The 26,471-nt window shown below is 38.8% G+C and overlaps 1 protein-coding gene across 3 annotated transcripts; it reads left to right on the forward strand.

Annotated features, from left to right (window-relative positions):
* The first annotated feature begins 1,234 nt into the window (after positions 1-1,234).
* zgc:123010 (uncharacterized protein LOC641500 homolog) lies at positions 1,235-23,574 on the forward strand. 3 transcript variants are annotated; one of them, XM_056272428.1, is made up of 14 exons: positions 1,236-1,472; positions 6,826-6,899; positions 12,095-12,175; positions 12,373-12,429; positions 13,618-13,812; positions 13,924-14,049; positions 16,306-16,354; positions 18,900-18,990; positions 19,082-19,223; positions 19,325-19,429; positions 21,027-21,105; positions 23,143-23,176; positions 23,285-23,359; positions 23,446-23,574. In XM_056272428.1, exons 1-14 carry the CDS (start codon positions 1,418-1,420, stop codon positions 23,555-23,557), a joined length of 1,275 nt encoding a protein of 424 aa, XP_056128403.1. In that variant the 5' UTR covers positions 1,236-1,417; the 3' UTR covers positions 23,558-23,574. The 3 variants fall into 3 exon arrangements, with proteins under 3 accessions (XP_056128404.1, XP_056128403.1, XP_056128402.1); XM_056272427.1 differs by having other exon boundaries at positions 1,237-1,472; positions 16,303-16,354; XM_056272429.1 differs by lacking the exon at positions 12,373-12,429 and having other exon boundaries at positions 1,235-1,472; positions 16,303-16,354.
* The last annotated feature ends 2,897 nt before the right edge of the window (positions 23,575-26,471 follow it).

Below are 26,471 nucleotides of genomic sequence, written 5' to 3' on the forward strand. Positions count from 1 at the left end.
ACTCTAGGAAAACAAATATTCATTTAATGCTATGTTCGTTATATTGTTCTCTAACATGAGTACAACTCTTCCTTTTTCTACAGTTTATACAGTATTATGTAAACTACAAACAGTATGCAAATGTCCTGTATGCTTGAAAATCCAAACAGTACACATGCCAAATGTGCAGTAAACAACAGAGCACAAAGCACAAAAGTAATTTCAAGTTTGATGAAAAGTTCAGCCATGATTTTTAACATCTCTTGATTAACTTGTTTGATTGATTTGCCAAAATCTACAACATAGTGAATTTAAAAATGTTTTATTTTTATTTAATTTTTTTAAATGGTAACTGGATTAAAGTCAGCATGAAACGCATGATACAATGTTGTCTTCTTTCCTATTGTGACGTATATCCAAGTGAAACTGCTTCTTGAACCAGAAAAAAAAGTAGGCCGGGACTTGATTTTGTCCATTGGGAATTGATTGTATGATTGTGGATTGTTATTGGTCTATCTCATGTGAGTAACAGGTTGTCCCGCCCTCACGCCAGTAAACACATCATCACAGAAGAGATGTTGCTGAAAGAGGGAGGGGAAGTTACTTAAAGAATTACCAGGGCACATGAATTAAAAAAAAAGTGCACGGTTAAATCATATTATAAAAATGGCAATATTCCATAAAAATAAGAATTTTGATTTCGTAATGACTTTAAGATGCAACTTAACCTATGGTGGAAATATCCAGACAGGATTCTGAAATTGAGGAGCAGTTTTATGCCTTTTTACTCTTTATCGTTTTTGTTACTGCCACATTCTGTATGTATTCATCAAACTCTGCAACACTTTACTAACACTTTTACTGCCGCTTCGGACACTGAGACTTCTACCTCAGTAGCCTATTCGTACTCGAGACTAGTTTACTATTCTTAATACTTTTTATTTTATTTTATTTTATTTTATTACTCTTTATCGTATTTGTTACTGCCACTTATTTATCGTCCTGTCTACGAAATAGCACGTCACTTTAATATCCCAGTGCCCGCCACTTTGTTTATATTTGTGGTTAGGCTATGCTTACTAAATTTGTGTATGGTCCTGTTAATCTCACTGTAAGTCTGAGCATCGCCATCGTCACAAGCATTTCAGTGCCTAGTGTCCCCAGGGTAATTGTGCAAATGACAAATAAAAATGCTCTTGACTTGACTTGTGAAGTGTGGCTCCAGGACACATGGCCCCTGCGGCCCTTTAAGACGCTTGTTCTGGGAGGCGCTTGAGTGCAGTTCAACACACCCGCCTGACGCTCCGCTCGACGCCCAGGAAGAGAAACAGCTGCACATATATCGCCACAAGTTTAAAGATGTCGACTCATTTGGTGTTTTAACATGTATTCGGTCGTGTATATGTTCCTGTGGTGTTATTGAGGGTAATAATGCTGGATGGTTGGACTAATGAAGTTCAGTTTGGATTTCGGCCGGTTACTGGGGCTCAGCGGTGAGTTTCACGACTGCATGGAAACTTTGTTTCTGTCTGTCCGAGTTATAAAGTTAGTTTTCCATGAATCGGAGCGTAAAACGAAGCTAGGCACAATCAGTTTATCTCGCCGTAACGCGCGTTAGTGACAGCGATATCTAATGTGAGTCAGATTTATATAGATATAAAGGCGTATTAATCAAATCATGATGCCACTTATGCGATTGTTGTTTGATATTTTGTAACTGCGGTTGTCACCCGGCTATCTTTTTATTTGTCGAGGGTAATTATGTCTAAAGCTTAAAAATGTGTCAAATCCATAATGCTTAATATTAATAGGCCTATTACAAAGACTAGCCAACGAACTCAAGTTAAACGTTGTTAGCCTAATCTCTCACATAATCTGTAATTTAGTTACAGTTTGAATTAAATAAATTAAATGCAGCCTATTTACCACAGGCTTTTGGCTTTTTATTTGAAACTAGTTCAAATGCTAGAAATCACATGCAACAGGTCTGTGAATCACAGACACACTAAATCTGATTTCAACTGCTGATGATTTCCTGTTTGAGTGTGTTTTTATTAAGAATAAACATTTTCAGACAAACCAATTCAGATGCATCATAATTTAGTTATAATTTGTAATGGTTTTAGCATTCTTGTAAATTTTAAGCACGAGTTAAAGGCTGCCTCAAGTCTAGTGGCAAAAATTGCCTTTTCATACAATAATACACATAAAGGTTCTTCAATGTTTCTTTAGGATAATCAACAATCCTTCTTATCAAAGACCATTTGTGGTTCTTGAGTTACCCATATGATTCTTTGGAGATTTAAATACAAGTTCTTGATCTATGTTGGAAAATCCTAGCTGGTAGCTGCATTCGGAACATAGGGATGCACGATATAGGATTTTGGCCGATATTCGATATGCCGATATTTTCAAACAAATTTTGCCCGATGCCGATACCGATATCGATATATTTGTATTTTTTTTAAGTGCAAAAAAAGCTTATTAAAGCTTCTATTAATGTTCTCAGTCAAGAGCAGTGAGTGATTTCCTCTGTGTTTTGTTGTTTTATTAACATTAACGGGATAGTTCACCCAAAAATTTAAATTGTCATCATTTACTCTCTCAAGTTTCTTTCTTCTGTTGAAATTATAAAAGTTATTTGGAAGAATGTGGCTAACCAAACAGTTGCTGTACTCCAGTGACTTCCATAGTATATTTAAGCACAAGAAAGAAATGAATCCAGGTTTGAAACAACATTAGATAGACAGAATTTTTATTTCTGGGTGCAGTATCTCTTTAAAGACAAGCGGCAGAATATTATTACTGTCTCTTTAAGAACTGCACGCGAGTAACGCGACGCGTCTAATACACGCATTTGACAAGCAGATTTTCTCTGTTTGCTTTCACTTTAGACATAACCAACTTTGTTTATGTAAACCTTGTGTTTATTTGACAGTATCAGCGCAATAAGTCTCGAAAGATTAGTCCAGTATGCAGACTCTGTGACAGGCTTTTAGTTCCTGTGAGCGTCGCGTGTACGCGCTCAGAAAAGCGGATGTTAGAACAGCGCATCAGCACGTGAATGACATGTTTACCTAGCAAGACTTTGACGCACATGCAAACAATGAACTTTTGTGAATTGCAGTGTCCCGTGAGTGTAACCCTACCTCTGCGTTTACATGTGATGTGAATGTACGTCGCGTTGTACAGTATGTTGAGATGAAGGCGCCAGAATTGAACTGATAGAATGCACAATACTATGATTTTTCTTCAAAAGCAGATCGTGGAGACATTTTAATCGTCCACGATCAAAAACCGTGAGACGCGCACCCCTAGTTGGAAGTTTAAGTTGCTGGCGCTCATGCTTCGTTCACGGTCGTCACGTGCGCATAGGAAACACGCCACCCTATCGGCAAGGCTCATCGGCAGAAATATTCATATCGGCCGATGCCGATGATGGTCATTTTAAGCTTTTATCGGCCGATACCGATGTTGTCCCGATATCATCGTGCATCCCATCACTGGTTCCTAGTTTTTGGAATGTGGTAGCTGGTTGACCCGTAGTATATATATATATATATATATATATATATATATATATATATATATATATATATATATATATGAGGCACTAGATGCCTCATTAGCGGCTGTTGGCCGATATACGTAAGCCGTTCTCCATATTGGAACGCTTCAAAGCCGGTTTGTGTGAACATTTGAGAGCAAGTTGACTGCAACCATAGTTAGACACATCTATGAATATCTAAATCTGTAATAGACTTCACCACATGAATTTCACATCCAATTTCAAATCTCAGTGGTTTTTACAACCAGAGGGTGAGACATTTCGTGGCAACTGTGAGTGATGACAGCATCTGAAAAGATGGCTGACACGTCGATGACGTGTCTGGAGCGGTGGCATCTACATAGGAAGGCCAGCCAATGATCAGATAGAAACCTTTTAATGTTCCAAAACACAGCTACCAGTTTAAAGGGTTAGTTCACCTAAAAATGAAAATTCTGCATTAATTACTCGCCCTCATGTCGTTCCAAACCCGTAAGACTTTCGTTCGTCTTCGGAACACAAATGAAGATCGTTTTGATGAAATCTGAGAGCTTTCTGTCCCTCCATTGACAGCCACGCAACTGAAACTTTGATGCTTCAAAAAGTTCATAAAGAGATTATAAAACTAATCCATATGAATTGAGCAGTTTAGTCCAAATTTTCTCAAGAGACTCGATCACTTTATGTGATAAACAGATTTAATTTAGGCTTTTGTTCACATATAAACATTCATCAGTTGTGGTGAATGGAAGCTCAAGCATGTTCGCTTGACATGCGAGAACCAATGAGGTTCATTCTTGTTACGCATCACGTTTGAGCTTCTTCAAGAACCAATGAGGTTCATTCTTGTTACGCATCACATTTGAGCTTCTTCAAGAACCAATGAGGTTCATTCTTGTTACGCATCACGTTTGAGCTTCTTCAAGAACCAATGAGGTTCATTCTTGTTACGCATCACGTTTGAGCTTCAAGAACCAATGAGGTTCATTCTTGTTACGGATCACGTTTGAGCTTCAAGAACCAATGAGGTTCATTCTTGTTACGCATCACGTTTGAGCTTCTTCAAGAACCAATGAGGTTCATTCTTGTTACGCATCACGTTTGAGCTTCTTCAAGAACCAATGAGGTTCATTCTTGTGTTACGCATCACGTTTGTGCTTCCGCAAGAGGTTTGTTCTGGTGCGTCAATCGAGTTCGGTTGAGCTACTGTTTATGTTCGGTGATCAATGTTTATATGTGAATAAAAGCCTAAATTCAATATGTTCATCATATAAAACAATCAAGTCTCTTCAGAAAATGTTGACTAAATCGCTCAATTCATATGGATTAGTTTTGTGATCTCTTTATGAAGCATCAAGTGTCAGTTGCGTAGCTGTCAATGGAGGGACAGAAATCACTCAGATTTCATCAAAAAGATCTTCATTTGTGTTCCGAAGACGAATGAATACATGGATGGTTTTATAAAAAGTTAGAGAATGAAAATTCTTTAGGGAACTTGAAAAGGTTCCCCAATGACATCAGGCTGTAAAGCCCCTTTAGCTTTTAATTGGAACCTTTGTTTTTCATTGAGGTTTGTGTGTGCGGATTCTCATTACATGAAGTACTGCTAGTTTGTGTTGTCTAATACTGGGCTCTACTCAAAGTTGGTGGTATAAATGTAAATATGCTTAAGAGCATGATCCATCATTAAATGCTAATTTGCTATATTTGCCTGTCTGTTGCATTCACAGTAAAATGATCGGAGATGTGGAAGTTTGACAGGGTATCTACCAAGTAGCTTAAATAAGCATCTTTGTTAACATCGTGTGACACATCCTTACAGTCCTTTTCTGCATGCAAGTTTTTACCTACCGGTATTTGTAGTATGAATCAAGATTGTCCACTGCTGTTTTAATCAAATGGATTCAGCATTCTGACTGGTGGCAGTGAAAACCGTATCAGTGGGGATCTTTTGCATGGAACAGTTTGCATGATCCAAGGAAGACGTGACTAGCCAGGGGCCACCTGCGGTTTCTGTATCTTACCAAGGTAAATCAGTTTTTTCGACCACTGTTGTCATGAGGCCATCGAAGTGTGAGATGAGTCACTAAAGGGGAAGTCTGCTGGTCGATGCATCACTTCTCTGCAACCGCAGGACTCGTCTCAGATCACGGCCTGCTTCATTTGCATTGACCTGACATTTGTGGTGCTACTTTGGCTGTGATTTATAACTGAAATCAAACTGCATCTCTTTGCTGTATAAGAAAACTTATGTGGGATATTAAGAGTGTTGCAATGGCTAATAGGAGTGGTTGAAGACACGGAAACTGCGTTTTTTTTTTGCGCCTAATGGAACTTCATTTCTCTGTACCAAAGGAATCAGTTAACAAGCTTGTAAAGTTCTGTGTTTAAAAAAGTGTTTATGTAGGTTTTCGGACATTGTGTAGATGGTTGCGTATTATGATCATCACAACCCTGGGCTGAATCAAGGATAAAACCATCACTGAGCTATCATGAATCCCATAAAAGAAAACAAAACCTGAAAAATTAGTCTGAAAACCATTTGCTTAGATTAGCTAATGGAAGAATCCAAAAATCTGTCGTTGGACGGTCTTCAGAGCAAGTATTGTTTTACTAGGCCGTTGTTTAAATGGCTTTCTTGTGGAATGTTTTGAGCTGTGTAGTATCTGAGGCCGTGTAGCTTGGAGAAATGTCTGCAAGGTCTAATTTTACCATTGCAGCAAGGAAACTTTAAGATAGCTGACAAATGAATTGCAATCCTGCAGGGCTTTAGGTCCCATGTTTGTTAAGGGAGTGTGTTTTTCTTTTCTTTTTGCTGATAACTCTTTTTCCCACGGGTTTAGGTGGCTTTTCTGTGGCAGACATGATGTGAAATTAAAATCTTTGCGCAGCTTGACCCTGCAAATGCTAATTAAACAAAACCATCTGCAGTCAAGGTTAAAAATATATATGACATGGGCCTTAGTGGCTAATGCAATTAGAGAAGTGAAAACCAAGACTTAATTGTGAGGAAAGTTTTTATGGGTTTGACTGAAATGTCATTGCATAGTCACAAATGAATGGGATTTTCTTATTGTGAGTGTGTAGTGAGCATTTGGAGTGAATAAAGAACTAGGAAATGGTAAATGTTGGGATTTGACAACATGATACAAAACAAGTGGCTTGTGTTGATTCTCTTTTCTGCATTTTTGAATGTTTTAATTCTCAAAAAGTGTGATGTTGGCTAAGGCTATAGTGATTCTCTTTCCTTGAATTGGGACTTTGGACTAATGGATTGTTTTCTCTGGATCTTTCCACAGGCTCCAGTGATGAAAGGCCAGAGGAGATGGACACTGGTGCTCTCCCCGGGCCGAATGACCACATGATCTCACAGGTACGAGAACACTGGGCTTTTTTAAATTAAATCAGAAATAAGAGGTCAAAAGACCTGCATGTTCTCCTGTTGTTTTTGAATGAACTGCTTTCATATGTTTTCTGGCCATTAGTTTTAAGTCTGAAATTTAACTAACTTAATTCAGGTCTTTTACTAACTGGCTATCTTTTTAACTATTCCTGATCGATTCCCGCATAGCGACATGTATAGTGGCCTTAAAAGTGTATATGTAAAGTTGAAGTATGTGTGTGTGTTTTTATATATATATATATATATATATATATATATATATATATATATATATATATATATATATATATATATATATATATATATATATATATTATACACTCACCTAAAGGATTATTAGGAACACCATACTAATACTGTGTTTGACCCCCTTTCGACTTCAGAACTGCCTTAATTCTACATGGCATTGATTCAACAAGGTGCTGAAAGCATTCTTTAGAAATGTTGGCCCATATTGATAGGATAGCATCTTGCAGTTGATGGAGATTTGTGGGATGCACATCTAGGGCACGAAGCTCCCGTTCCACCACATCCCAAAGATGCTCTATTGGGTTGAGATCTGGTGACTGTGGGGGCCATTTTAGTACAGTGAACTCATTGTCATGTTCAAGAAACCAATTTGAAATGATTCGAGCTTTGTGGCATGGTGCCAGTGTTGTGCCTGAATGCGTTCAATGAACGATAGTTCATGAACTCGTTCATATTTTGGGCGAACGTGAACTGAACGTACTGAATTACTGCCTGATGAACGTTACTGTGAACTCGTTCATTCTGGAGTCTGTGAACGCACGCTCTCTCAGTTTAACTTCGTTCAATAGGGTGCCAGATTTCAGTGTTTCCTCTAGGATTTTTTCCAACTGTGGTGGCAGGCCCATTTCCCCAGGGGGAGGGGGCGTGGCCCATGAGTGATATTCCCATTGGCCACGCCCCCTTGCCCCAAGGTTTTTAAACCTCCCCTAAGTATTATAACATGAAAGGCTCCAATAAGTGCAGCAAAGCGATTATGCGCATCCTATGCGCAGAATGATGCACTTGAAGCAACGCGAAGTCACAGCGCGCAGCGCTTCGCATTGAAAAGTTCAAAGCACAAAGCGAAGAGAAGAGATTATATCTATCTATGCCTAGTGTATTCTATCTATGCAACAGTTTATTGAGCCTTTTTTTTAACAGTTTTAAATTTCAGTTACAGTGCGCATGAAGACCAAATCATAGCACTCTCTACTCCAGTGCTGTAATCTAACAGACACCCGGGAGAAGGGAATATGATTTAGAAAGCGCAATAAACTCCAGCAAGATAAAGTCATTTTATGGAAACTATAGACCTTTATCTACAAAAAAAAAGGTGTAATAATGGGAACATTGATCTTGAAGAGAGTGTCATCGTGTAACTGTCGTTACCGAACGCGACGCGCTGTTTGAATGCTGAATGGAGAATGACTGAGGAGAGATGAGTTTCCATTAACTTTAACTTAACGACTTAAATATTATTTTTTACCGCACTTTATGCTATTGAAAGACTTTGGAAGTCTTGGAATATAGTGCGACAACTTTATTGTGCTTTACAATGTTGTTTATGCCTTTAGTGGGGCTTAACAAATATCGGACCTCACTGAGAAACTGCAGCCGTGGCGGGATGGTTTTAGGTGTGGCGGCCCGCCACGGCGGAATGAATGTAGCGGAAACACTGGATTTCTATAGAGCCTTCCAGGCGAAAACCCGGCTAAAACACGTAAACAGGCCTTAATATGTAGCGAAAAAACACCCAATCTGGCAACACCAGTCACCAGTGTTGCACCGCCGCACGCGTCATCAAAACTAAAAGCAGCATGTAGTCGACAAAGCAGCGAGCGAGGAGGCATCGTATGATCATTTAAACGAGTTTTATGACAAGGTCGGTGAGGATGGGAAAAATCTTACATTTCTGTGCAAACTTTGCCCGTCGATAAAATAATTGTCTGTGGTTGTATATGGGCTGTGGCAATAATAAAATAATAAAAAAGCAGCAACATATGGAAAAAAAAGAACTATGAACTAGTTAATTTTTTTGAAGTATGAACTATGACCTGAACTAGTTCATTTTAAAATTTGTGAACTGAACTTTGAACTAGTTCATGTAGAAAATGAACTTTCCCAACACTGCATGGTGCATTATCCTGCTGGAAGTAGCCATCAGAGGATGGGTACATGGTGGCCATAAAGGGATGGACATGGTCAGAAACAATGCTCTGGTAGGCCATGGCATTTAAACGATGCCCACTTGGCACTAAGGGGCCTAAAGTGTGCCAAGAAAACATCCCCCACACCATTACACCACCACCACCAGCCTGCACAGTGGTAACAAGGCATGATGGATCCATGTTCTCATTCTGTTTACGCCAAATTCTGACTCTACCATCTGAATGTCTCAACAGAAATCGAGACTCATCAGACCAGGCAACATTTTTCCAGTCTTCAACTGTCCAATTTTGGTGAGGTCTTGCAAATTGTAGCCTCTTTTTCCTATTTGTAGTGGAGATGAGTGGTCCCCGGTGGGGTCTTCTGCTGTTGTAGCCCATCAGCCTCAAGGTTGTGCGTGTTGTGGCTTCACAAATGCTTTGCTGCATACCTCGGTTGTAACGAGTGGTTATTTCAGTCAAAGTTGCTCTTCTATCAGCTTGAATCAGTCGGCCCATTCTCCTCTGACCTCTAGCATCAACTAGGCATTTTCGCCCACAGGACTGCCGCATACTGGATGTTTTTCCCTTTTCACACCATTCTTTGTAAACCCTAGAAATGGTTGTGCGTGAAAATCCCAGTAACTGAGCAGATTGTAAAACACTCAGACCGGCCCGTCTGGCACCAACAACCATGCCACGCTCAAATTGCTTAAATCACCTTTCTTTCCCATTCTGACATTCAGTTTGGAGTTCGGGAGATTGTCTTGACCAGGACCACACCCCTAAATGCGTTGAAGCAACTGCCATGTGATTGGTTGATTAGATAATTGCATTAATGAGAAATTGAACAGGTGTTCCTAATAATAATGTGGAAAACATTCCACAAAATGTTTTCATGGTTTCTACAAAAACATTAAGCAGCACTACTGTTATCAACATTGATAATAGGGATGGGACGATTACCGGTTTCACTATAAACCACGATAAAATGTGCTGACGGTTAGTAATATCGTTCAAAATTTAATTATTAAAACCGTGTTTTGATTATCGCGATTTTAATAACTCGATAAATCCTGTCCAGCCAGCAACAGTCTGACGCAGGCGCAGCTGGCAAAGTGGCAATGATGTTTTTTTTTTTATTCGAGAAGGAATGGCGCAAGGCAGTGACCGTGCTCGGGAGATTTGTCAGCCTTTTAAGAGGACCAAATCTGAGGTGTGGTCATATTTTGGCTTTTACAAAAGTCTTGAGGGAAACTTAACCGAGGATGGTCACCCTGTCTGCCGAACATGCACATAAAAAGTCGCTGCAATAGAAACACTTCAAATCTGCCGAGTCGTCTTGTGTGACCATCACCCACTGTTATAGAGAACGCAAGGAAAGTTAACTTAGACCTCAATTCCAAAACTACGTCTGGGAAATAATTGGGCACAAAATATAGTTTTGAGATAAAATCTCTCTTTTTTTTATCTCTTTCACTTGAAATAAACGTGAAGCTTCCGCGAAGAAAAGTTCGCAGCAAGTGGCTTTGAGCCAAAAACGAATGTGAAAGTCCAAACAAGAGTATTAAGAGTGACATTTAATGTATAGTAATGTAACGTTATATTCATTATAGCCTACTCATTACCCCGATTTTTTTAACACATAATTACGGGGACATATTGAATTGAGATTAATATTTTAAATCTCACCCGTTTATAAATCCATTTTGTACAGAGTACAAAACAATCGTCCAGACAAGATGATCCCAACAATATTATCAAACTCTGCATTGAAAATGAAATAATTTGTTTGTTTACAATCAAAAACGGAGACGCAAGACGGCAAGTTATATTTGAATGAAACAAGAGAGAGCGCACTTCCGTTGTGATACATGGATGTATGCTGTGTTATAATGCGTTGCTATTGACAACGGTCATTATAAAGAAGGAAATGCCACAGAATAGAATCTTGCTTTAAAAAGTGCATAGAGCTGCTTGTTTTATTTGTTGTTTGCTGATTTTTCAAATATAAAACTTGTTGAAATGTTTTCAGTGTAAGCATCAATCTTTATTTGAACACTCTCATCTCGTTTTAACAAAACCGTGATAATATTGATAATCACGATAATTTTGGTCACTATAATCGTGATGTTAAATTTTCATACCGTCCCATCCCTAATTGATAATAATAAAGATGCTTCTTGAGCAGCAAATCAGCATATTAGATTGATTTCTGAAGGATCATGTGACACTGGATGACTGGAGTAATGATGCTGAAAATTCAGCTTTGCATCACAGGAATAAATTGCATTGTAAAATATATGAAACTAGAAGTTATTTTAGATTGTAATAATATTTCAAAACCATATTACTGTTTTTATTGTATTTTTGAACAAACAAATGCAGCCTTTATGTGCATAAGATACTTTTCAAAAACGTAGAAAGAAGTAAATGAACTTTATCTTCTAGTCATGGCTCAACAAATCAGTTGGGTCAAGGTCGGGTCGATGTGCTCCAAAAACAGAGTTACTCCCAGCATATTCTTTGCAGTGTGTTAACACTGTGTTATTTTGGTGAATGTGTCACATTCATTGCTGAAACTTTCAAATGGTCTTATCTACCCATGATAGTGTGCATTCTTATACAGACTGTATAATATCAGACATTGTAAAAGTTGTCTGCTCACTCAAAACTGTTACCCTGCAGTCATCTTTAAGAATTTCAGCTTTGAGTTACATTTTATTTGGTTAACCACTCATAGTGAGCGCAACACTGGCTTCAAACATTTATATAGAGGTCAAAGTCCTCCACAGTGGTTTTGTAACATTTTCAAGCTTGTTTTAGCGCCTACAACTAAAGAAGTCTTTCTCAAATAGGGTAAAATTCCTTTCTTAAACCACTTTGATGAAGGACATGCAGAACTCTGAAACAGACCTCTGTTTGCTGCAGTTTTTCTGAAACAAAGTAAGTACCTGCATGTTTGTTTGTTCCTGATACCCTGTGTCATTTGGGTTTGTGTATGTTCTACAGGATGTCTTAAATGGTGAGGAGGGTCTTAGCGAGGAAGAGAAGGCCAGACGGAAAGCAGAGAGGCGCAAAGCCAAGAGGAAGGTGAGAGGAGATAAACTTTGCCACACTAAGTATAAGAATGATTCACCTTTAACATAGTTTACTGTCAGGGCAGATCTATTATGCATCGTTTTTTAAAATTTGTTCTTATTGTGAACGGAGCCATAAATAAGATGGATTTTATTGCATGCATTGTGTTGCTGGCTAAAAGAAAAATAAAGATTTATTTTTCTTTTTAGCGTCAACGGCAGCGGAAGAAACTAGAACGGGTTAAAAAGGATGAAAGTACTGAACAGGTAAATTGAAACTAGTTTAATGGTTAGGATGGTGTGAGAGGGCTTTGACACAGGATGTGTTCCTTCTGCACTGTTTTTTAAAACATTTCTGCAGATCAGTGCATCTCATCTTTTCCTCCCTTTCAACCACGGTTATTGAGTATTAAAAAAAAAAAGCATGTTAAAAGTAGTTATGTTTTTATTATGCAGTACATTACTATCAGTTTTAAAACAATGGACCAATCAGAATTAACAGGGGGTGAGACGGTAATTTCCTTATAAACTAATTATGTTACACACACAGGTTTTTTTTTATTAAATGTCTGATTCTCACCAAGTCTGCATCAAAAATACAGTAAAATAATATTGCCATTTAAAATATCTCTTTAATATTTTAAGATTTTACGATGTAATTTATTCCTGTGATTATAAAGCTGAATTTTCAGTTTCAAATGATCCTTCAGAAATCTTTCTAATATGCTGATTTGGTCCTCAAGACGAATTTCTTATCATCAATGTTGTGCTGCTTAACATTTTAGTGGAAACTGATACTTTTTTTTTCAAGATTCTTAAATATTATTGACCCCAAACTATTTAAAATGCATACAAATTGTACTGAACTTTAGCCGTTGGCTGAAACAGGATATTTTAGAAGGCCAGACATTTGCATGACACTGATGCCTTTTAATGCAGCTTACTAGTTCTATAACAGAGGCACTTTGTCTATTCGGTCATTTTTGTAACTTGAATATACTGTGCATTTTAGCTAGCGCAATCGTAGGTAAGACACAAAGACAATTGAATAAGATATATTTATTGAAAGTTAAAGAAAAGGCATGGGTTATTATAGAGGATTCCTCTCATCCCTTACACTCTAGCTTTCAGTTGCTTCCATCGAGGAGAAGGTTTAGACAACCTAGGGCGAGTAAAAATGTGTACCAGATGTCATTTGTGCCAACTGCTATTCGAATTTTAAATGCTGAGAAGATATGAATATGAGTAGGGGTGGATATGTAAGCTATGTATAGCTGCATGGGAATGTTACTGTTTTTATTTTATGTATATTTTTATGTTTGTGATGTCCTTGTGTGTGGTGTATAGTGAAGCCAAAGACAAATTTCCACTTGTGGACAATAAAGGAACTAAACTAAAACTAAACTGCATTTTACACACTTTTATAAATGTGATGTGATATTTCTTTTCTTTCAGGAGGAGGATGAGAACGCTGGAGCTGATTCTGACCTCGACGAGTCTGAGGAGTCTGAGCCAGAGGAGGTGGAAGATATTGGCCTTTCAAAGGTGGAAGAGAAGCCAGTCGCTCCTCCAAGTAAAAGTCTTTCTGAACCTCTGCTGGCTTCAGGGAACAAAAGCAACCGGCAGCCGCCGGCCCGTTCTAGTGAGGAGGTATGAAAATGGAGACAACCATACTGCCATAGCTGATGGACTTCCAGAGTTTGCTGTTTGAACGTTTTATTGTTTAAATTGCTGACTTTGCCACTGTTTCCTCATGTTCAGGACCCAGGGTGGGATGTGAACAGTGCTTTTGTTGCCAATGCTGTCAATCACATTCGACCCAAAGCTAAAAGTAAAGGAGCTCACAAGTCGAAAGAGAACAAGGAAAATGAGAGCAGGACTGGAGAAGTGAGTTTAAGTGTATATTCAGTGTCCTGTGTTTTGTTGGCATCTGCGGGGCTGAACATGCTCTTGTGTCGTAAAGGTGGGACCCGCTGAACCTGGGCGTTGGGATTATTGGGTATTAATGTAGTTTACAAATCTGTCACTGTGGACTTACACTCACCGGCCACTTTATTAGGTACACCTGTCCAACTGCTCGTTAACACTTAATTTCTAAGCAGCCAATCACATGGCGGCAACTCAGTGGATTTAGGCATGTAGACATGGTCAAGACAATCTCCTGCAGTTCAAACCGAGCATCAGTATGGGGAAGAAAGTTGATTTGAGTGACTTTGAACGTGGCATGATTGTTGGTGCCAGAAGGGCTGGTCTGAGTATTTCAGAAACTGCTAATCTACTGGGATTTTCACGCACAACCATCTCTAGGGTTTACAGAGAATGGTCCGAAAAAGAAAAAACATCCAGTGAGCGGCAGTTCTGTGGGCGGAAATGCCTTGTTGATGCCAGAGGTCAGAGGAGAATGGCCAGACTGGTTCGAGCTGATAGAAGGGCAACAGTGACTGAAATAACCACTCGTTACAACCGAGGTATGCAGCAAAGCATTTGTGAAGCCACAACACGCACAACCTTGAGGCGGATGGGCTACAACAGCAGAAGACTCCACCGGGTACCACTCATCTCCACTACAAATAGGAAAAAGAGGCTACAATTTGCAAGAGCTCACCAAAATTGAACAGTTGAAGACTGGAAAAATGTTGCCTGGTCTGATGAGTCTCGATTTCTGTTGAGACATTCAGATGTTAGAGTCAGAATTTGGCGTAAACAGAATGAGAACATGGAACCATCATGCCTTGTTACCACTGTGCAGGCTGGTGGTGGTGGTGTAATGGTGTGGGGGATGTTTTCCTGGCACACTTTAGGCCCCTTAGTGCCAATTGGGCATCGTTTAAATGCCACGGCCTACCTGAGCATTGTTTCTGACCATGTCCATCCCTTTATGGCCACCATGTACTCATCCTCTGATGGCTACTTCCACCATGTCACAAAGCTCTAATCATTTCAAATTGATTTCTTGAACATGACAATGAGTTCACTGTACTAAAATGGCCTCCACAGTCACCAGATCTCAACCCAATAGAGCATCTTTGGGATGTGGTGGAACGGGAGATTCGCATCATGGATGTGCAGCCGACAAATCTGCGGCAACTGTGTGATGCCATCATGTCAATATGGACCAAACTCCCTGAGGAATGCTTCCAGCACCTTGTTGAATCTATGCCACGAAGAATTGAGGCAGTTCTGAAGGCAAAAGGGGGTCCAACCCGTTACTAGCATGGGGTACCTAATAAAGTGGCCGGTGAGTGTATATCACAGCTTTTATTCTTTCAGCTGGTAGAGCTGCCACTGTTGTGACAGATTGCATGTTTCACCACACTGTGCGTCTACCCAGCAAGCCCAGTTCATATTATGCTGGATTCACACTGCTCGATTTTCACACGCTACAATACAGTCTAGTGTCTGTTTAGTTTCTGCTGTGTGCACATTACACGACGGATCGGCGACAGGGGGTCACACAATACACATTTCAATAGGAAGAATCGCCGACAACTCTGTCTGGTCTACAAACTACGTTTCATAACCACACACAAACGAGAATTGGAAATAGCATTAAATCACGTGTGGGATGGGTTGGATTGTGCGAGACTGGATTTCTTCTTGTTGAAATGATTAGAAAAAAAGAAGAATATGAATATGAGAGTGGTTGCTTGCAGAAGCCATGCTTGTAATGTTCTGTTGCAGGTCTACGACTCTTCCCTGTGAACTTTCCCTTGCCCTGTATCTTGCTCTCTCATTGGCTGTAGGTCATCACAGATTTAATTTCCAATCAAAACACATTTCACACTTCATGACTGAGTCGCAGAGACGGGTCCAGATATTTAGCAGGCTAAATATTTCAGATATTTCAGTTTTCTTTGATCATACACTACGGAATTTTCACTCAAATGAACAAGCCCCGGTTGCCTCCGATTTTGCACATTTGTTTATTTCCACAAAACTGTCGCTAAAATGGGGGCTACAATCGTGCAGTCTCTACTCGGTATCAGTTTGATTTATTGCAGTGTCTCATTTCTTTCAGTTGCGTTGTGCTCTTAAGACATTGAAGACATTGTTGAAAATAACCCGTAATTAATATATTATCCTTGTATATTATTGTAATATATCATTAACCTGCAATTAATATATTGTACTTTTTTTTAGCAGGTCATTGGCTTATCAGATGCTAAAACTAAAAGAAGTGCCTTACTAGTAGGTGTGTAATTCTTTTCTTTCTCACACACACAAAAAAAAAAAAACATTACTCGTCAGATTAGAGAAAGGAGGTATGTCCAGTATGTGAATAATTTTTGTGTAGTTCAGCCCAAAATTAAAATGGTCATTATTTGCTTACTGTTATTTTGTTTCAAACTTCTATGGTTTCTTTCTTCCATGGAGCATAGAACGTGAAACTTTGAAAAAGTCCTGGACAATCTTTGGAAAACGAATTAAATTTCATCAATTGGCTTCAGAAGACTTTTGCATTCTCCTGAAAATCTTTGGGTTTCCTCGCACAACCTTGGCGTTCTCCCGAGAAACTTTGGGTTTCTACGCAAAACCTTTGCTTTCTCCTGAGAAACTTTGGGTTTCCACGCAAAACCTTTGCTTCCTACTGAGAAACTTTGGGTTTCCTCTCAAAACCTTTGCATTCTCCCGAGAAACTTTGGGTTTCCTCGCAAAACCTTTGCGTTCTCCTGAGACACTTTGGGTTTCCTCGCAAACCCTTTGCATTCTCCCGAGAAACTTTGGGTTTCTTTGCAAAACCTTTGCGTTCTCCCGAGAAACTTTGGGTTTCTTTGCAAAACCTTTGCGTTCTCCTGAGAAACTTTGGGTTTCCTTGCAAACCTTTGCGTTCGCCTGAGAAACCCTTTGCGTTCTCCTGAGAAACTTTGGGTTTCTTTGCAAAACCTTTGCCTTCTCCCGAGAATCTTTGGGTTTCTTTGCAAAACCTTTGCGTTCTCCTGAGAAACTTTGGGTTTCCTTGCAAACCTTTGTGTTCGCCTGAGAAACCCTTGTGTTCGCCTGAGAAACCCTTGTGTTCGCCTGAGAAACCCTTTGCGTTCTCTCGAGAAACTTTGGGTTTCCTCGCAAAACCTTTGTGTTCTCCCAAGAAACATGGCGTTTGTTCGCCAATCCTTTGCAGCCCCTCACAAAACCTTTGCGTTCCCCCGAGAAACTTTGCATTTCTCTTTGCGTTTCTCAGAAAGTCTCACAAAGTTTTCTTGGGGAACAACTTTTGCAAGGAAATTCAAAGTTTCTCTGGTAAACGCAAATCATTTGCGAGACAACACAAAAGCATTGCAATATGTTTTCCTCCCATCTCTTCACCATGTCCCTTTAGGGGCTCCTTACTTCAGACCTTGACAGCCCCAGTCCACATTCACTTTCAATATATGAAAAATATATTCTAGGATGATCTTCTGAAATAAATACATTGTGTTCCATGGAAGAAAGTTAGTTACATTCAGTACATGTTTGGAATGACATGAGATTGAGTTAATGACCTAATTTTAGTTTTTAGGGGAACTGTGTATTCACTCTTTGAGTTTCACAAATTAATCATTTTTAAACATTTGTGCTTTTATTCTTTACTAGGGGTGTAACGATACACAAACCTGATGGTTCGGTTCGTTCCACGGTTTTGAGGTCTCGGTTCGGTTCGGTTCATTTCGGTGGGGTGGGGGGGGGGGGGGGGTTAGAAATCTAAAATTGCTTTTATTTTTTATTAAACAGTGCTTTAATGAACAAATTGTGTCCTTGTCTTTAAATTAATTCAATTACAAGTAAACATTTCTCAAGGATAACAAAATTATCTGCTAATGCTGTAAACTACAGCCCTTACTTGCACATTACTATAACATTAAAGCTTAACAACAGAGCCTAGACTTTTAGCCTAAATGATATAATAATAATCAACACTCAAATAACAAATTGTATGAAAACATGTAAACTGCACATAAGGCAATTTTTGCATTAACATGTTTTTACTCTAATTTGTTATTGTTATAATAATTTACACAGTTGCTGTTATTTTCATGACAACTATTTTAAACATACATTAAATAATCAAGATATCATAAACAGGTTAAGTAAAATATAATATATAGGCTAATATATAGCATTTATTTAGTGAAAGAGTTAGCAAACCAGCAAGCTGTGGACACTGAATGACTTGCCTGAGGTAAATATAAAGCTATGTGAAAAACTAAGCGTTTTATTGACGTATTTCCGCTGTTGAAACACTGATTGAGTGTTTACACGAGTTATGATGCCTTTCAGTAAATATACTGTATCTTTCAACATACCTTCGGGTGTCCATTCATGTTTATTCTGTAACTGAGGAAGAGATGATCGCGCTCCGCGCTGCCGCATGCATACAGTGATATCTGTTACGCCACATCTAAGAGCGCCAAAACGGCATTTATTGTTTGCGTTTCGTGATCAAATAGACATAATTTGAAAGATTACACCTTGCTTATTATCAAAAGTAACAAAACACTGAGCTTTTTGGGATTATATGTGGTTAATGGTGGTTAGGCAATAGCCCTGTATTCGTTGTGTACACATAACACATGAGGTGCAATGAGCCGGGGCTGGGCGGGGCAGCAGGGGCGGGGCGTGTTCGGTTCGCCATGAGAGTATCGCGATACGTATCGTGGGTGGTGTATCGCGGTTTTTCGGTTCGGTTCAAATATCGTTACACCCCTATTCTTTACTAATGCAGTCTCCTCCATATAAGTCTGTCTTTCTTTTCACTCCAGAAAAAGGGATTCGATTCGTTCAGGAGGGCCAGTACACAGAAGCTGTTAGTCTGTTTACAGAGGCCATCAAATGTGACCCAAAAGATTACAGGTGAGACTTTGATTTGACTGAAACCATATCACATTTATTTTCATTTTTGTTGTTTTCATGAATTCACTCTTTCATGATATTTTGATCACAGGTTTTTTGGGAATCGCTCCTACTGCTACTGTTGTCTGGAGCAGTACCCTCTGGCCCTCGCAGATGCTGAGAAGTCCATCCAGATGGCTCCTGATTGGCCCAAAGGCTATTACCGTAGGGGAAGTGCACTTATGGGGCTTAAGGTGCGACCCATTGGCATATTTGTTTTTTTCTCCCTGTATATGGAGTGAATCGGCATTTAGGTGAGTATCAATAACTTTGCATGTGGGTTTGTTTGTAATAGAGGTACAGTGAAGCTGAGAAAGCCATGGAACAGGTGCTAAAACTAGATCGAGATTGTGAAGAAGCCGTCAATGACCTCTTGTACTCTAAAGTGCAACAACTTACGGTAAGGACTGGATCTCTTATTCTATCTCAATTGACCGTTCGCAGGCCCCTCCCACAAAATGGCCATTGTCCAATCACACATCATAGCAACCGTTACTATGTGAGCAGGTCCGTCAAACATTGACTCCAAGCAAGATGGTGAAGCGGTCTGCCTACGGCGTTTGCAAATCGGACACTAGGTACCCCGAGAGATTGTCTGGAGGAGTTGTGTTCTTTCCGTTTCCAAAGCCGAAAACACAACGTGAGCGGTGCCTACAATGGATAAAACAGTGTGGACGGCCCCACTCCCAGTTAAATGTGTCGAACATGGTTAACTCGCGTACAGTATGCGTGAGACTGAGACACTGAGATTAGTCAAAGAAACATGGAGAAAACAGATCAAGAGGATCCACAAAGGAATTACGTTTTCTAAAGGGTTGTTGTTAACATGATATTATTGGCGGAAAATGAGCAGCAGTCAATTAGCAGTGCAGCACCATAGACTACAGTTTAGACTAACGTTAGAGGAGTGCACGCTCGCAACGGGGAAAGCATGAAGCTTACTTGACAACATCAGTTCATATATCAATATCGTAACGAATAGAAATAACCTTAAATAATGTATGGTTATCTGCATCTTTCCGTCTCTTATGTATGGTTACTTTTTAAACACGAAAATCGCATTCAGCTTGACACGCGAGCGGTTGCCGTGGTAATGAACAACCTGCTTGTTAAAGCGAATGTATCGGAGGCAAAATTATTAAATATGCAGCGCGAGTTATATATTTCTAACTCCAAACATTAGCCACTGAACCAGCTTATAAAATCTTTTTCAAGGCTGTGCTGGTTGCATTTGAGGTACAGGTCATGGGGTTTCTCAGATTTAGCTTGAGACCGGTAAGCATTCGCCTCGATAGTAGTCGTGTCTCCTTCATTGCGTATTTTTATATTTTGAATATATCCCTCCACTGCATACTGTAACCCCTTTTGCCTCGATCTGGAGGATATCGCTGAGGTATTGCTCCAAAAAAGGTCACTGACACGCACAGGTATACCTCTTCCCGTCATGGCAATCTGTCGTGTGTTTGACCATTTGTTTGACGGGCGTAGTAACAATAACTAGGGGGTGTGGCTTTTGCGAATGGTCAATTGGTATACAATTGAACTATTAGTAAAGTTTTTGGATCGATTCCCATGGAACACTACCAAACGTACTGATAAAATGTGTATTTTGAATGCACAAAGTTGAAGATCATTGTCATGAGAAAGCACATAAAAGGGCAAGATGATTAGTTCTAAATCATTTACTTATTTCTGTTGTTTCTTTTTTTTAAAGTGGAACACAAATGGAAAAAATTAGCCTGTCAGTATGACTAATCCAAATGTAATTTTTAGAGCTGCGTAACTTTGGTTGGAATAAAAAACAACTTTTGTTCCATGGAAGAAAATTAGTCAAACAGGTTTTGAATAACAACAGGATGAGTAAATCATTTTCATTTTTGAGGGAATTATTCTGTTTAGAATGGGGTTAGCTTTAAAAATACTACTAAATAAAGCAATCTAGGAATAATGCATAAGAAACGAATATCATTTCAGGCTTTTTCTTTCCTTCTTATTAGGATCTTGGATATGATGAGGAGCAAAGTATTCAGTTGCTGGAAAAATACAATACAGTGCAGGCTGTTGTTGCAGCGAAGGGTAAGAGCTCCTTGTCTTCCTGTCTGATTTTTTTCATTGAAATGAACCACTTGAGGGTGCTATTGCTACAAGCCAATTTAGTTTAAAAATAATGGGCCATGAATGACCAGAATTCACAGTACAAGTCATTTTATCACACGCAGTACTATAGAAACGGTTCTATTATATTACAATTTAAAATGTTTTCTGTTTTAATATATTTTAAAAGGTAATTTATTTCTGTGATGGCAATGTTGAATTTTCAGCATCATTACTTCAGCTACTTTATCATTGCATTACTACATCATTAAAAACATTTCTTATTATTAATGTTAAATAGTTGTGGAAACCATGATGTATTTTTTCCAGGGTTCTTTGATTAATCAATTGTTCAAAAGAAAAACATTACTTTGAAATGGAAATATTTTTTAATATTATAAAAGTCTTTAGTTTTGATCAATTCAATGTGTCCTTGCTAAATCAAAGTATTAATTTCATTTAACAAAAACTTTGAATGGTAGTGTATATTATGTTTTATACAGTACTGTGTGTATACAGTAGTATATTGAGAGTGAGGAGTCACATGCCGATTTGGGCGGGGTCTGAGCCGGTCGGCCATGATGGTAGGAGACGCTATCGGTTGCCAGGGGCAACGCCTTCAGAACTTCACAGAGGCGCGACTAAACATTCCAGAAATAGCGAAAGAGAGACAGCGCAGCTTAGTATTTGTTTACATTTTAGTGATACACCGCAGTTTCTTTGGAAGATATGGAGAAGAAAGAGAAATGAAAGGGGTTCTATCGGTAGAGACTAAATAACAACGCTAGCCAGCTTAGAGAAACTGCTTGTCAATAAACTGACAGCAGCAACAGCGAGCAAAGCATGATTTCAAAAGCAACACATTTCAGCACAGTTCGCCTTCTATTTAACACAAACAAACTAAATTAATACTCTGTTATTCAACTAGAGTTGTTTAATTTGTTATAGATATATCTGTACCGTGAAATGTTTTAAAAAAGACACTTTTTTTAATGACGTACGACTCGCTTTTGACGGGAATGTCCGATCTGTCCACTTAACGTTGCACGACAGGTGCAAATGCACGTATCTGATTCATATCAGATTTATTTCCACATATGAATGAGGCCTGAAACATCAAGTATGTCTGAACTTTTGCAGTTTAACGGTAACCTTACATGTTTGGGGGTTTCTAAGTCTTCCACCCAGCCGCAGAAGAATTGTTCATAAGCTTCTAATGACTTGAAGCTTCTGAACTCTTGCATTGTGCAGGCAGTAACGTTAGGCACTGATACCATAAACCAGGTAATTGACTATGTCAGGGTATGTGAAAGGTGGCAGTGCTTTGGGTCTTTCGTCCATTCTGTAGCAGGTCGTAAGTCAAGTACCGGTAGTTTCTCTAAATAACGTTGCTTGGTGTTATTTTGTCTCTCCCGATAGAGCCCCTTTCCTTTTGCTTCCCCCTTCTTCATTTATTCCCAAGAAACTGTGCCTTATCGCAAAAATGCAAACAAATATCAAGCTGCTCTCTCTCTCTGTCGCTATTTCTCTCGGTCTCACTATCGAAGTAACCATGACAACGGATAGCGTATCCTTCCAAGATGGTGACGCGTTCCCACAATGCAACGCGGAGTGGAACGCGTGACGTCACATTCTCATTCTCAATTCAAGTTATTGAGCCTGTAAATAATAATAAAAAAATCTTTACAAATAAAAGCTACTTTATCTAATTTATTTTCTCTTTATTTCAAAGCCAAAAGATAATTATTCATAACAAATGATGAATTAGTCTGGTTTTAATGCAAAAGAAGCTTAACTTTGTGCAACTTGAATACAACTAAAATGTTCAAATCAATTGTTTTATAAATCAGTTAGTCGTCTATATTATTGAGCAAGTTGCCATGTTGCTCTGCCAAGTTAAACAACTAAACTTTGCTTCACATTATACATTATAACACCCCTCTGATAACTCAGCAGTTAAACAGTTAATTTATCATGGCTAATTTGTCATGTTGTAATAAAAAAATCTATATTTTACAGCTTCAAATCAGGACTGTGCTCTCCTCCTGCCGGGGTAAGCTGATTGCAGTATTTATTTTCATATATATTTTTTAATGTTTTTCATTCCCTCTAATCCTATCTCCATATTACTCTTTGTCTTTCTCTCACTTGCCTCCACAAGTCCTTGTAATTCCCTGTGGGTGGGCAACGTGACCACAGAACTGACAGAGAAACATCTGCGGGACCTGTTCAAATCGTGAGATCTGATGCTTTTGCAATTTTTTAGTTCTAAAATGATTTCCCATGAATTTGTTTTTAATTTTTGATGGTGATGTTTGCCAGTTACGGAGAAATTGACAGCATTCGGGTTCTGCATGAACGTTTCTGTGCATTTGTTAACTTTAAGAATGCCAACATGGCCTCCCGTGCAATGGAGAACCTCACATGTGAGTGAAACGCTTATAATTCATTATTGTTTGTTGTTGTTAGTATTATATTGTTTGTAGTTGTAGTAAAGACATTTTTGATCCTGAATTTGTTTAAAATACTATTTCAGATAATAATAATAGTAAATAAAATTGTAAACAAGCCTTTTTTTTAGCTATATTTTATAAAATGTTTGTATTATTATTATTTTAATCAAGCCATTTTTGAGCCATATGTATTGTTTATTTACTTGAATGCGAATCCTTTTGTAAAACAGGGACATTTTATTGAGAATACCCGGCTAGTGGTTAGATATCCAGATCGACGGATTCAGAAAGTCCTCCCGACACCTGCCATTCAACAACCTGCAGGGGCTGCTGGGTAATTCAGTCTCTATGCTATTAAAGGGATAGTTCACCCAAAAATGAAAATTCTGTCATCATTTATTCACCCTCATGTTGTTGCAAACCTGTACGAGTTTCTTTCTTCTGCTGAACACAAAAGAAGATATTTTGAAGAATGTGTAACCAAACAATTGATCGTCCCTTTTGACTTCAATAGTTTTTTTTTTCTCCATACTATGGAAATCAATGGGGCCCAATAGCTGTTTGGTTACACACATTCTTCAAAATATATTTTTGTGTGTGTGTACAGCAGAATAAAGAAATTCATACAGGTTTGTAACAACTTGAGGGTGAGAAAATGACAATTTTCATTTGTTGGTGAACTATCCATTCAATGAGAAAAAGAATTGAGGTTTCAATTGTTTTAATGTATTTTGATGGTTATTTTCTTCTTCAAGAAGATTTGAAAGAAATGTCCACACCAATCTGTACTACTTCCAGGCCAAGACGCAGAGGTCCTGTCAACGGAGATGAGTGTTACTTCTGGAGGACCACCGGCTGTCATTTTGGAGATAGGTGTCGCTACAAGCACATTCCCGATCATCGAGGCAAAGACTGGCAACCTTGAGTCAACACTAGCCTCTCTTCCTCTCCCTATGAACTCTGGGAGTTGACTGCATGACTGTAGGGACTCTAATCTTCACTTTGATTATCTGTAGGTCAGGACCAGTATTGTGGATCAGCATCTTACGAACGCTCTCTTGAGGCCAGAGTGCTTTGAACCTCGCGGGGTTTCAAAGCAGACGGGACTATGGGAAAAGTGTCTCTTTCGAGGTGAGGTTTGGGTGGTGCAGAGTGCCAGAGATCCGCTGCACCGCATCACCGTCTGCCGAGGTTTCTCTTCTCTCTTCCTGTGCCAACACCACCAACCCCAAAGAAGAGCTGTAGATCTGGTCTGACATTTTGAGTTCATCCTGAGAGAATGACTGTCACACTGCATTTGAGGTCACAAACCCTCAAAATGAGGAGAATCGTACCAAAGAATAATACTATGCCATATGTGGATTTAACGTTGAGAGAGAGAAGGGCATTCAGGGGAAATTAGTTTTGCGTGTGTGTGTTTGTATTTGATTCCACCACCTCAAACACACTCCAGCTGTTCATTCATCATGTTTGTAGTCATTTCTAATCGGACTAAATATGTTTTCCCGGCCCTAAATTCAAGACCTGTGAGGGCATATCAGTATTGCAGAGGGTTAGAGCAATTGTTTGAATCTTTCACAAACTCATAAGTTATTTTCAGTTCTCCTTTTTGTTTTTCTTGCACTTTACTATGGTGGATGTTGTCTCCCCTCCCCAAGAGTAGATGTTTGATGAGTAGAGTCAGTCATGTTGCTAAAAAAGTATTGATGATTCGTGGTATTTTCTTATGGCGTGTCATTGTCATATAGATATTGTTTACATTTATCTATAAATATGAACATGGTTTTACATTCATGTGATCACAAACGCAGGTCTCAGTTGTAGATTGTGTCATGCTGCTCCACGCAATGCAGAAAATCTTGTGGTTTTCTGTGTATATTATGCAAGAGCTCTGAGACACAGGAAACTCTTGCCTCGGATTCGGCACTTTTCATGCCGTCAGCTCAAAGTTGATCGGGCAGTTTTCATCATTTCCTCTTTTCTTTAACGTTCTTGCTCTTGGTTCAGTGGAAGAGAAGGAAGTTGGCTATTTGAGACGGTTCGTCATATCTTCCACCTCGTGACATTTTCTTGTAGAACAGCCTGCACATTTTTGTTTATATTATTATTAGTATGATAATGATTTCATCAAGCAATATTCTCGTTGCAATGCATTTGAAAACTCGTATGACCTCGTTGTGCTGTTCTGACACACTTAACCAAAGAAACACTAATGTTTACCTAGTGTACCCCAGACAAACACATCTGCTACTTTTGTACATTACACTATTTAGGACTTTTTCCTCAGTTTTAAGTTGAGACTGCATAGGCTTTTATGCAGTCTATAGTCACACTAGTGCTGTATTGGGCTTTAAACGTCATTACTTTTGGTACCTTGACAGTCCAGAGTGCCTTAAAAGCATTTGCTTTCTTATCAGACGGGTTATTTTAGCATTAATATTTAAGCTGAGGTCCCCCATGAACAAAAATGTTTTTATTTTTATTTTAGGTTGTGAAATAGGGGACAAACTGAATAATGGCAAAGTTACGTGTGTCTGTCACATGTTGATTTGGGATTGAAGATTACAGCTGTGCTTTTCATTATTCTTGTTTTTAGTTTTTTCTTTTAATACCTTGTTCAAATAAATTTGTCTGACAGTGACAATTCCTCATTTTTGTGCTGCTCAAAGAGCAGTTAATAACTCAGTCATGCGTTAAAGGACATTTATCACTCAAATAGAGGATTTTCTAAGTCATTTTGCTTGATCTTTATGAGTTTTGCTGATCTCCACATAATGAAACTGAAGGTCACATTCTCCATTTTCTCTCTCTTCGTTCCTATTTTTAAATCACATTCATGCTCCATATTCTAATCATGTTTTCTTTTTACCCCTATTTAGCACGGCAATGGAAAGA

The sequence above is a fragment of the Rhinichthys klamathensis genome, unplaced genomic scaffold, assembly GCF_029890125.1.
Source record: "Rhinichthys klamathensis goyatoka isolate OS25496 unplaced genomic scaffold, OSU_Roscu_1.1 h1tg000338l_1, whole genome shotgun sequence".
In the NCBI taxonomy this organism is placed as follows: domain Eukaryota; kingdom Metazoa; phylum Chordata; class Actinopteri; order Cypriniformes; family Leuciscidae; genus Rhinichthys; species Rhinichthys klamathensis.